Source organism: Alosa alosa, chromosome 16 (genome assembly GCF_017589495.1).
Source record: "Alosa alosa isolate M-15738 ecotype Scorff River chromosome 16, AALO_Geno_1.1, whole genome shotgun sequence".
Classification (NCBI taxonomy): Eukaryota; Metazoa; Chordata; class Actinopteri; order Clupeiformes; family Clupeidae; genus Alosa; species Alosa alosa.
This window is the reverse complement of record NC_063204.1, coordinates 7,177,638-7,190,287: the sequence shown is the minus strand read 5'-3', so window position 1 is coordinate 7,190,287 and position 12,650 is coordinate 7,177,638. Positions and strand designations below refer to the sequence as shown.

Sequence of the window (12,650 nt, the reverse complement as noted above, 5' to 3'; positions counted from 1 at the left end):
CTGGGCCGCAGGCGAGGCAGGTGCTCGCGCGTTTGCGGTTGCGTTTCCGGTTCAGTGTGTTCTATGCCTAGTTGCTGCCCACATTGTTTTGGGCACGGTGTGCCTTAGGTTATGGCATGAATCAGGTCAGACACATTTGGGTCACAACCTGACCATGTCCTGATTACAGAACAGTGAGGGGTTCGTGTTTTATGCCGGCGTCTGGTTAAACTCACCCTGTCCCGGTTGCTGTGTGGCTCTGCTGTGGTTTCCAAAGCAAACTAAAGGGCTCGCATAGGGCGCTGAGTTACTCTAGTGTCTTGAGTGAATCAAACGGATGCTTAGGAGTTGTCTGTGCTTTCTTGTGTCTCTAAAACAGTTCACATCCTTGGTACATCTACACTGTGTTGGGTGAAGGTACCTCCTCTCTGCGTTATAATCAACCCTACTAGGCTTAAATTAAGTTATTTTTTTTTCTCTTAATCTAACGTGTAGTTATATAAATGATCAGCCGAGCGCATCTCTAGGACTTCTCTACCCTCCCTGCATGATATATACATCAGCCATTGCAAGAACAGAGCAACTAAAATCGTGAAGGACTCCACCCATCCCAGTAACTGTCTGTTAAGTTTGTTGAAGTCAGGCAAGCGCTTCTGCAGTTTGAAGGCCAAAACTGAGAGACTAAGGAAAAGCTATTTCCCTCAGGCCATTAGACTCCTCAACATGGACATGCCAACTCTTATGAACACCATGGACTCCATCCCATTTTAATAACATTATTACAGTGCATGAAAATGCACTGTACTGTTCTTCCTAGGCTTCTTCTTATTCTTCCTTCTAACGCGTTTAATGCAGCTTCAACCGTTTAACGTAGAAACTTCATTCAAACTATGTTACGTAGGTCTTACTTAGGACATGGGTGCTATGTATTTTTCAGCTTTGTAACTTTTATACTTTTTAAACTATTAATTAAAAACTAATAAAAATGTCCCCATTGACTTAACATTGCCCTTTATGACATCACAGCAATTAGAATCTTCTGCCAGGTGGCCAGGCCACCTGGATCAACTGCCAGGCTACGTTTATACGGTGACAATGAAAAGAGAAGACGCAGAAGTGGCGTCACGTCTTCATTTTTTTATTCGCGTTTAGACGAGCTTTCTCAGGGGGAAATCTTTGTTTATATGAAGACGCAAGAGTATGTGATATTCGATTGGATATGCATTCCAGACCGCTGGGTGGTGGTGTGATAGAACCCCGGTACGTCACGCACAGACATTCGAATTTGACAGTTTAGCCAGAGAGGTAATCAAGGTTCTTTGGTTTAGCCATTTAGATGGAGACGCAACCCGGGTCGTCTTCAAAACTCTACACTCTGGAATGAGTCTTCAGATTTTTGCGTCTTCAAGCCCCGATGGCGGGGTCGCCGTGTAAACAAAAGGCACTTATGATAAAATATTTTGTCGTCTTCCTTCGCAGTCGTTCTCGTATAAACGGCCCCTCAGGCTTTAAGCATACAAACTGGCTCTATTAAGACTACACAGCCTGTTCAACTGCTTCCTCTCCCAAAAACTGTTTCAAAATAAAAGTCCTCACTACAATATTTCACTGTTAAACAATTTAACCCTTTAAACTACTGACCTTTTTAACTGTTCAGCCATTGTAACTGTTACTTGTCATCAACTATGACTCCTACCCACTGTAGTTAGTTAGCATGTTAGCATTGCTAACTTATTAGTCATCAACTATGACTCCTACCCACTGTAGTTAGTACATTTTTTTAGCAAAACTGCTAAAAATGATTAGCTAAGTTAGCTAAGTAACATGGTTAGCATAGTTAGCATGTTAGCATGTTAACATGCTAGTTAGCATAACTGCTAAAAATTATTAGCTAGGTTAGCTAAGTAACATGGTTAGCATAGTTAGTATGCTAGTTAGCATAGTTAGCATAACTGCTAAAATGATTAGCTAAGTTAGCTAAGTCACATGGTTAACATAGTTAGCCTGTTAGTATGCTAGTTAGCATAGTTAGCATAACTACTAAACATGATTAGCTAAGTTAGCTAAGTCACATGGTTAACATAGTTAGCATTTTAACATTGTTAGCATGCTAGTTAGCATAGTTAATATAACTATTAAAAATGACAAGCTAAGTTAGCTAAGTCACATGGTTAGCATAGTTAACATAGTTAACAGCATTAGCATTATTAACATTTAAAAAAAAAACTGCTAGAAAACATTAGCTAAATTAACTAAGTTAAGTAACTTGGTTAGCATTATTATCTTTGTTAATATAGTTAGCATAACTGCTAGCAAACATTAGAGCCATTCCAACTGTTAGTTATCGTCAACTATCTACCTAAATAATTTAACCATTTAAACTATCCACCTATTTAACTGTTCAGTCATTCCAACTATATTAAACCTCATCTACCTAGCAACCAATATAGTTTGTTTTTACTCTGTATGATATTTTACATCATATTTTTGCATTTTCATGTATTTGTATCTGTATTTCCTTCAGGAAATGCTTTTCTAGTTATTATTATTATTTATTATTATTATTATTATTCATGTCACTTTATTATTCTATTATTTTGAATCATTTATTATTAACTTCTGCTTTTAATCTTATCTGTTTACTTAGATTATTTCTACTTTACACAGTCATGAAGCTAACCAGACTTACATTTCACTGCTTGTTATATACTAATATAACTATGTATGTGATGAATAAATCTCTCTGAATCTGAATCTGATCCCAAAGGGACATCAACTTAAAATAATCAATGTGTTGAACATGTTTTTTTAAAGTGCTCTTTGAGTGAATAGTTGGGCTCATCAGTCAAATTGGGCCATCACCATAATCCCATAATTTACACCCTCAGTTCACTGTACTGTGTGAGTGCCTCCGCTGTACCCCCAGGGCCATTGTCAGATTAAGGGGCATTTGCTTATGCCAGTGTCTGCTCTTTCCCACCAGAGAACAAGAGGAACCAGTATGATCGGTACGGCAAAGACGGCCTCACTCGAGGAGGAGGAGGTGGAGGTGGAGGTAAGACCGTTACTTGAACATTCTTGCTGTATGTGAGTACATGCAGTTTATAGCCATGTGCTGAACCACTTCTCTCTGTATAGAGGAAGGAAGTGTCTCCTGCTTCTCTCTAATTGAGTGTACACAGGAAGTGACACAGCTGTTCTTTTAGTCATACACACAGGAAATGTTTTGTTGATGAAAGTGCCCCCTGGCTGATAATAACCCACGCTTGATCAGGAAGTGCATCTCTCAAAATCAGGGATGTAGTGGAGTGGCTAAACGCAAGTAAACACAGTTTATCCACCTCTGACATTTCAGAAATAGAGTTTATCCACCTCAAAAGAATTTATAACCAAATTGCAACTTTCAACATTCAAAAATCACACTGTATTATCCACATTCACAAGTACACTCACCAACACACTAGCAACCATTTAATACCACTGGTATTGTTACGTATAAACATTGGACATTAACCTCCACCATCACCAAACATGTTCTGAATGCCTTTTTTAAAAATCCGATAACGCATGGCGCAGTCCACCACACCGTGATCACAGAATTCAAAATTTACCCTCCTCTTATTTTACCACTACATCCCTGCTCAAAATGGATAATTGACTCTCACTGCAGTTTCAAAAATACTGTCTTCCTTTAACATCTTTGAGCTTCATAAATCCCAGTGGAACAGCCTTCAGTTTTGTGATGCAGTGATTGAGGAACAATTGATCTGTGTTTAGCTGCAGGCTAGGCTCTTTCATTTATCGGATGGCGTGACAGTCCTCTCTCCTCGGGCTCCAGGTTGATGCTAACCTGGCTTCTCGCCTCTCTTCTCCTCTCCTCTCCTCTCTTCTACTCTTTTAGGAGGAAACTATGATGACCACTTCGGCGGATTCACATTCCGGAACCCTGACGACGTCTTCAGGGAATTTTTCGGCGGACGGGATCCTTTCGCTGACTTCTTTGGTAAACACTCTTGTAATGTATTATTTCTCTGGGTTTTGTAGCAGAACGGACAGACAGAGGGGTGCGGATAGAGAGAGACAGGCCCTCTGTTTTTATCTACACTGAGATGTGGTCATCTGCACACATTGTTGTAAAATAGGAGTCCAAAGTATGGCTTCATCATTAGGTAGTCTTTACTACTGCTCAATAAAATACAGTGAGATCACCACATTTAAAATAAAGACTCAGTAACAGGAAAAAATGAACCCCTCTTCATTCTTTCACTCCGCTTTGTGCCCCAGCCTGCTGGGCTTTGTCATTAGCAATAGCCTACCATTTGAAACGTTTCGCTCTGGGGCTGAGAAGACACTAATCGCCTCAGGTTTAGTCACAGAAGAGACCCCTGGAGAGACCAACAGAAGCTGGAGCTGGGAAAAAACATGGCTGCCGTTTACCCCCTCACTGGCCTGTGGTTTATCATAATGTATCCATGGGAATGTGCGATGGCCAGTTCACACAGCTTGATTGAAACAACCTCTGAGTGCCACACACAGCCAGATAGGCCTTAATGCTGCCACTGCCTAATCCTGTTTAATTACAAGCTTGTTGTGTGTGTGTGTGTGTGTGTGTGTGTGTGTGTCTGTGTGTGTGTCTTTGTCTGGGTGTCTGTATCATATTCATGGGCAGTCTTCTCGAACTTGTTTTGTATTCTTGTAGTCTCTGGAAATTCCTGGTTTGTGGATTTGCATTTGTGTGTGTTTGTTTTGAGGGAGAGCTTTGCCCTTTGATCCTGTGCTGCTGTCTCATGTGTTTCGGGAGCGCTGGCCAGCACATTTTCTCCAACTATAATATTGGGAGTGTGTGAGGGTGTGTGTGTTTGTTTTAGGGGGGTGGGGTAATGCTGTGCTGATTGTGTTTGATATCAACAGTGTGTTTACGGAAAGAGAGAGGAATATATACCTGACAAAAAGCAGAGGAGAGCGCGTGAGAGAGAGCCCTCATGTGAGATCTGCCTTGAGTGCTGGTGCGTTCACGTGTGATGATGTGTGTTAGAGAAGAGGTTTGGCAGAGCAGGTTCTGTGTGTGTGGGTTTGAGACAGAAAGAGACGGTTTGTGTTTATGGGCATGAGGAAGAGAGCAGAGTGAGAGTCGAAACCACTGAAACAGAAGCTTCATCATGAGCATGTCTGTGTGTTTATACACTGCTCAAAAAAATTAAGGTAACACTTCCAATTTTTCACAATTGCTAAAATACATTTTTTGAAACCTACCACCCTTTTCTCCTTTCTCAACAGTTTCAACAGTTTCACCTTTGCTCAAAACCAAACAATGCCAGAGTACTCATCCACTGTGTGATGGAAGTTTTTTTCTGAGCAGTGTATATACAGTATGTCTACTAGTGAGTGAGTGTGTGTGTGTGTGTGTGTGTGTGTGTGTGTGGGTGATGGAGAGACTGGACGGTGTGTGAAGAGACTGTGACTGATGTTTTTAAGTACGCATCTCTATGTGTATGTACGGCACATGTGTTGGAGCATGTGTTTGTGGTCGCGCCTTTTCGGAAGCAGGCCAGGAGGGCGAATGGCAGCATGGCATCTATGTTGCACCCACTCAACTCTAAATAAGGCCTGGACCCCGAGCCAGCCGGCCGGCGGGCGGGCGGGCTGGACGGGCGGCTGGCCGATAGCAGGGGCTGCCTCACAGGCCAGGAATGCTAACTGAAATAGCTTCCGTATAAAACAAGAGGGGCCGTCAAGGGGGAGGGGCAGGGGCTTTAACTGACTGTGTGTGTGTGTGTGTGTGTGTGTGTGTGTGTGTGTGTGTGTGTGTGTGAGATGGAAGAGTGAATAAGATGACTTATGGTTTGTGTTCATGGATGTGGTTTTTCCATGCTAGAAATATGATGTACTCATGGGTAAATATGTTTGTACTCATGGGTCTGTCAAAGTGGCCATTCAGCATTCAGCAGTGTGACTGGTTACATGTGTATATGGTCATATAAACTTTACTGACACTTTCAAGTGTGTGATGCCTGTAGGTTGGGTACTCCAAAGTGTTACCACTGGAACTGTGTCATACATGTTAAACCTTAAATCAGTTTAATACAAGTACAGTGTATATACTATGATGTATGATATGCTTACATGTAACAATATCAACTTACATACAAATCTTTTCTAAGATCATATTGTTATACAACCAACAATTAATCAGCACCATTAGCCATCAAGCCTCTAGCCAGTTTGAATTTCTCTTTTGGCCACCTCTTAACTCAAGGAGTGCATTCAATTAAGAATGGCTGACACTTAATTTGGTTTCAATCACTCTCCGTGGCTATTTTCCCTGATTAAATTCCCGTCTCAATGCAGAAACCCCACAGACCTTTAGACTCTCTTGGCACCATCCACCCTTCTCAGTGCATGCCGTACCCATTGTTGTGTGTGCCAGATTTAGCCACCCAGGCACCGCAGGTAAGGGGAGAGGCCGGTAGTCCCTTCCCCTGGTTGTTAGTGAGTGGTGCTGGGATGCTAGTCTGGCTCAGGAGGGGTCCCTGGATGGGAACCCTACACCCAGCGAGGCAGGAGGGGGTGAGAGGGTGAGGAAGCTAGTGCCAGATCAGGGGAGGTGGACGTGGCCCGAATCACAATCCGCTCTCCTGGAAAGATGCGTCATGCGTCAGGAAATGTTGGAGGTCCTCAGTTTGTCCTTGTGTGTGTGTGTGGTTGTGGTTGTCGGGTGTTTGTGTTTGTTCGAACATGAGAGTGAAAGAGACGGAGACAGAGAAAAAGAGAGCGAGATATGTTGAGTTTTTTTTTTATACTTTCATTGTGTGTGTGTGTGTGTGTGTGTGTTTGTGTTTGTGTGTCTTTGTGTGTCTGTATGTGTTAGGGTCATGGCTTCATAGTTCTCCCTGTCCTTTTTTGGTGTGCCTTTGTTATTAGTGTGTGTGTGGGGGGTGGGGCCTCTCCCCCGGCATGTGTGAGTGTTGGACAGCTGTGCACTGTGCTGGGCTCTCTCTGCCCTGTACCCTCGCATGTGTTAAAAATGTGCTCTCACCTGAGTGTGTGTGCACACGGCTCCTCTCACCCGTGTGTGTGTGTGTGTGTGTGTGTGCGTGCGTGCCTGCATGTGTGCATGTGCATATCTGTATCTGTGTGTGTTAAAAAAAAAAAAACCTTATTTGAATCTACTCCAGCTTTGACCCACATAGCAGTAATAAAACGCCCTCCCCTGGGTTTTGCAGTGAGAACAAGCCAGTTGCCGTCTGAGAGGGGGAAAAGCGTCAGGAATGTTCTAGAAAAAAAAAGAGTTATTAAGCTGCTAGGATATGAGACTGATGTCCAAAGGCCCTTCTGTCTCCCCCCATCCCCCACATGAGCTCCCCGTGGTCGGGTTTGAAGCTGTCAAACAAACTGTTCTCTTTCCCTCCCTCTCATTTCTCTCTGTTTCTCCCTCTCTTCCTGTCTCTCTCTCTCTCTCTCTCTCTCTCTCTCTCTGTTCTCGGTTCTTCTCTCTGGCAGCTGATGATCCGTTTGATGACTTCTTCGGCGGTGGGCGTCGTCACAGGGGGGTGAGCAGGAGCCGGACAGCGGGACCCTTCTTTGGCGGATTCGGGGGCTTCCCCGGCTTTGGGGCGGGCTTCTCCGGATTTGATTCTGGTATGTCTGTGGTCACGCAGATCTTTACAATTAAACTGCAGGACGGCTGTTACAGCGCCAGAGACCGAGAGAATAGGAGAAATGTGAAAGCAGATAGATTTATCTGCTGGTGGTGTCTGTGTGCACGTGTGTGTTCATTTGTCTGCTTCTCTCCACAGGGTTCACCTCCTTTGGTCAGATGGGTGGTGGAGGTTTCGCCTCGTTCTCCTCATCATCAATTGGGGGAGGTGGTGGAGGGGGCAACTTCCGCTCGGTATCCACCTCCACTAAGTTCATCAACGGCAAGAAGATCACCACAAAACGGTACAACTGAACAGCCATGATGCAATGATCACATACCACTAAAGCCCCCTAATTCTAGTGTCTTCTCTAGACATATACATAGGTGTATATTCAGGGATGAACTTGGATATTGTGTTAAGTGCTATTAGCACAGCACCACAAGGCCCGTTAGCATCCATGCTAAGAGCTAGGTTCCTAAGATACCAAGAGCAGGGTTCTTTCAAGACCATAACAAACCTTAGCTCTCGTCTAGACTAGAGTCTAGAGAATGTCTAGAAAATGAGTATATTCCTTCCCACTGTTGACTGTAAACACCATCTGAAACTATGGACTCCAAATGCAATCAGAGCATGGTATGTCTTAGACCACACTTGACCTTAGTATCCGATAATCACCGCAACCCTCCTCAAAACATGCATGTCCTATCTATATTAGTGTCAACAGCTGGCAAGGACATTGCTTTCAATCAGCAGCCACGTAATAGTCTATTCATGTGGGCTAGTACATGTTTTATGAGCGTGTTGAAGGGGACACTCTCCATCCCCTTGCTTAGCCAGAAGCGTTTCAGTTACTCTGGTGTTTCGGTGACTCATCCAAGTATTTTTAAGACTGAATTGCACAATCACATTGAGGAGGGTAGAGGTTTCAAGAGTTGGTTTAGCTCAAGTGTGAGGACCCCACTAGAAATGTCCCTGAGGTTGAGACGTTTCAGGGTTTTCAGTCAGTGATTAGGCTGTTGAGGACATTAGAGCACTAACTGTTTATGAGAACTCCGCAAACAAATCAATGTCTCGTTCCCTAAGTGCAGAAAAGACGCATTGTCTTTACTGTTTCCAAACTCACACAAACATTAAGTATGCCCTCTTGAGAAATGGTTGCACTCTAACATTAGACTTAGTTCTTTGGCATCTGTGTATCTATCCCCTTCAAGGATCTATTTGGAACCTTCTGGTGACGAGTTCTTGGTCTTTTAGCTTAGCAGCAGAAATAATACTGACTATTTACAAAAGCAAATAGCAAAAGTAATTTTATCAGCACTATGTACTATTCATTGAGGATAATAGGACGGTGGTAGCGTAGTTGTTAAAGAGCTGGGCTAGCTAGTTGTGGGTTCAATTCCCGGCTTCCACCGTTGCGCTCTTGAGCAAGGCACTTGAGCAAGGCACCAAGTTGCTCTGGGAACAATGGCCCTTGTAAAATAATTGTCATATGTAAGTCACTTTTGCTCTGCTAAATGAATAAATGTCATGTAAATGTAATAATAGAAAAGTTGATGTTGGGATGTCTCTTCTCCGTCAGGATCGTGGAGAACGGGCAGGAACGAGTGGAGGTGGAGGAAGATGGCCAGCTCAAGTCACTCACCGTCAACGGTAAGGAGCAGATGCTCAGGCTGGATAGCAAGTGAGAGGCATGGCGTGGGGGCAACGCCGACACCCCACCACCACTCACCCAAACACCAATCCAACTCCACCTCTGACCTCAGCCCCATACCTGGCTGACCAGCAAACTGAACTGATAACTGCACAAAGCACACACACACACACACACACACACACACACACACACACACACACACACACACACACACACACACACACAGAAATGTATTGCACAGGTAGCTGTGCTGGTCCTCTTTAGACCATTCCTCCTCTGTTGTACCTTCAGCCTGTCTTTACCTCTCCACCTCTCCTACACTTCTTTTCTCTCTCTCTCTCTCTCACTCTCACTCTCACTCTCACTCTCTCTTTTTAACTCTATCTTGCTGATATGCATACAGTTAGCCAGTGCAGTTTCCCTTTGTGAACTGGACCTGAGTTTTTTGTCGCCGGAGATGCTTATGTGATCATCACCATGGAGACCAGCTGAATGGGTGAAAATGAAAAAGTAGCTTTTGTTGTTGTTGTTGTTCTAGTTATTTCAATTATTATTTTGTATTACTATTACCATTGGGACTGGGACCATTGTCTATTTAGGACCACAGGACTGCTTTCTGTCCATTTCCCCTCACCACACACTTCTGCTGTGTTACAGCTCATTCCCTTCTCTCTATCAAAGAGCACATTGCCTTTTCCCACAAGAGTCTGAAGCACAAGCTATGCATCTTGAATGAGCCTTTTTGCTTTGCTTTCCACCTGGGATAGTTTTAATCCTGTTTTATTTAGACATCTTAACCCCTCGTTTTTGCCCCTAATATTTAAACCTGACCTAAACCTCCTAACTGGTGTTAGCAACTTTCCATTTGTACATGCTATTAGGTTGTTAATAAATAAATAGTGTTAATATGCATTTTTGTTTTATTTTATTTAGCCTTTTTTCTGTTTTGTATGTTTTGAATGCAAGAGTGTTTTTCATTTCTGCATGATTGCCAGTGACATGGCTTTTCATGTTTTTTTTTTCATTGTTAGTACAGCATAACCTCAAACCAACAACTGAGAATATTAGAGACCTATTTAAATGTACTATAAACAAATGCATATGAGGGGGATTTATGTACTTTGTAAAGAAAACCCAACTTACGAAAAGAGAAGAGGATTTTCACAATGGACCAATAAATCTCAGTTTACCCCTAATGGGGGTTGTTGCTCTCACGCTGTCTGTGTGGTGATTGTGTCAAACCTGGTTATGTCACTTTTGAAAATGCTTTTCTAATGTGTGTGTTGAATGTGTGCGTGTTTTTGTGTTTTGTGTGTGTGTTTGAGCCTGCTCACTGGTGTGCCTTAACACAGAACCCACACTATAACACCTGCTGTGAAATAAAATGGTTTGCTCACTGCTACATCACCTCCACAAACTCACTGGCCATCCAGGTCACTGCTTCACTAACTGTTGACCTTTTTTTGTGTTTTTGTTATTCCTCATGGTCACCTCTGTGACTTGCATTAGGGTGGGATCCAACTGTTTTGACTGAAATTGTTTAATAAGCGTGTTTACCGTCTAGAAGTCAGAGAACTTTAAGGGCTCTAATTTCAGTGATTCGAAGTCAAGCAGTGCAACGTGTCTCGTGTCTGAACTAAAGTAATCCTGTAGTATGTAGGAGCATTGCGCTGACCCACCAATGTTTGTGCTCACGATCTTGCTCATGGTATTAAATTAACAAATATGTGAAGAAAAGATGTGAAATTGGCTTCGGTTAGACTTTAGACTTTTTATCACTTTGCCCATCATCCAAATTCGGGCCTTAAATGTAGCTTCTGTGAAAGACAGCAAAAGACAGCCATGCTTTTTTTTAATTTAACCCTTGTAAGGTGTTCATATTTTTGTTACTTAGCCAATGTTCCTGGGTCTGGTGGACCCACCACATTATATTAGGCTTTATTAGGCATTAATAATATCAATACAACCATAACAATTTATGTAAAAATACATCACAGATGTTTACCAATGATATAGACATAATTTATGGTTCATATTTGCCATTTACCCCTGTGAAGTCACATTTATGATCATATGATCATTTTTGTTTTTTTTGTGAGAAAATTAGGTAAAAAAAACAATAGAACGATTTTTGATCATTATTGTTATTGTACATTATTCTTAATCAGAACCGGTGGAAGTGCTTGAAATGTAACAATTTTGTAACTTTGTGTGGGTATAGCAGGTGCAGGAAGACAACATTCCAGCACACAGACACCTACACTCAGGTACGCACACATACAGACGCACAGACACACACACAGCAGGCCCAGTTAGGAGGAAGACACTGTCAAGGCACCTACAATTATTATGACCGCCACACAGCGAATCTCTGTAATCGCAGGTATCTTTGATTGACGTGTTCAGAACTGCACTGAATTTGACCTGTAGGATCACTATGACACCCTCTGAATGAATGCTGAGTTTTGTGGAATTCCATTCATGGGGGGCCATACAATAAATTAATTTATGTGTACATTTAGTGACTGTACATAAATTTGGCCTGCAGATAATGGTGTTGAGCGAAGGGTTGCCGGATGCAGTTGAAATGTACGTACACACATACACACACGCACACACACATAAACGCACACACAGACACACAAGCACAAACAAACACACAGGCACATAAACATACACACATACACATTTGAAGTGTAGGATCATTATGACATCCTCTGAATGCATGCCAAGTTTCGTGGAATTCCGTTCATGGGGGACCATATCAGCTACACACATACACACACACACACACACATACATACTGTAAAGACACACACACAGTACGCATGCATGCACACTCTCACGCACACATACACACACAAACATACACTCACACGCATGCACACATAAAAACACACACATGCAGGCACGCACACACACACCATTATTACCCCCCACACACACACACACCATTACCCCCCCTCACACAGAAGCACACATATACACAAAAACAAATACACACTATGCATTCATTTAAATACTCAAAAGTAGGGGATGAAGTATGAAATGGAGACAAATTGACAAGTGTGATTTATTTTTGCAGAGAAGATGTGCAGGACTGGGCGGCGGTCATATTTTGTACCGCTCTGCCGTAATTGATTGTAGTTTCATCGGATTGAGATTCATCTCAGTTTAGTATCAAGACAGAAATATTTGTCACATTACTAAGACAAACTAGATGTTAAATTAGAAAAAATCCTTTGTTGTCCCTTGTTTCACATACTTTTCAAAAAGAGACAAATATGACAGGAAAAACAGTGACAGTATCACTAAGTCACATGCCTCACTATTTTAATGCCTCTGGTACTGTGAGATCCTAGACTGATAGACCATTG

The 12,650-nt window shown here is 42.6% G+C and overlaps 1 protein-coding gene across 2 annotated transcripts in view; it reads left to right on the top strand.

The window, feature by feature from the left end:
- Nucleotides 1–12,650, top strand: part of dnajb6b (DnaJ heat shock protein family (Hsp40) member B6b) — a 56,847-nt gene that overhangs the window by 16,052 nt on the left and 28,145 nt on the right. The window contains exons 4-8 of one of the 2 annotated variants that reach the window (XM_048266410.1): nucleotides 2,963–3,034; nucleotides 3,881–3,982; nucleotides 7,480–7,617; nucleotides 7,776–7,920; nucleotides 9,199–9,269. In XM_048266410.1, the coding sequence (XP_048122367.1) occupies nucleotides 2,963–3,034; nucleotides 3,881–3,982; nucleotides 7,480–7,617; nucleotides 7,776–7,920; nucleotides 9,199–9,269 (528 nt within the window). Of the gene's footprint in view, nucleotides 1–2,962; nucleotides 3,035–3,880; nucleotides 3,983–7,479; nucleotides 7,618–7,775; nucleotides 7,921–9,198; nucleotides 10,488–12,650 lie in introns of those variants that run through there. The other variant, XM_048266411.1, reaches the window with a different exon arrangement.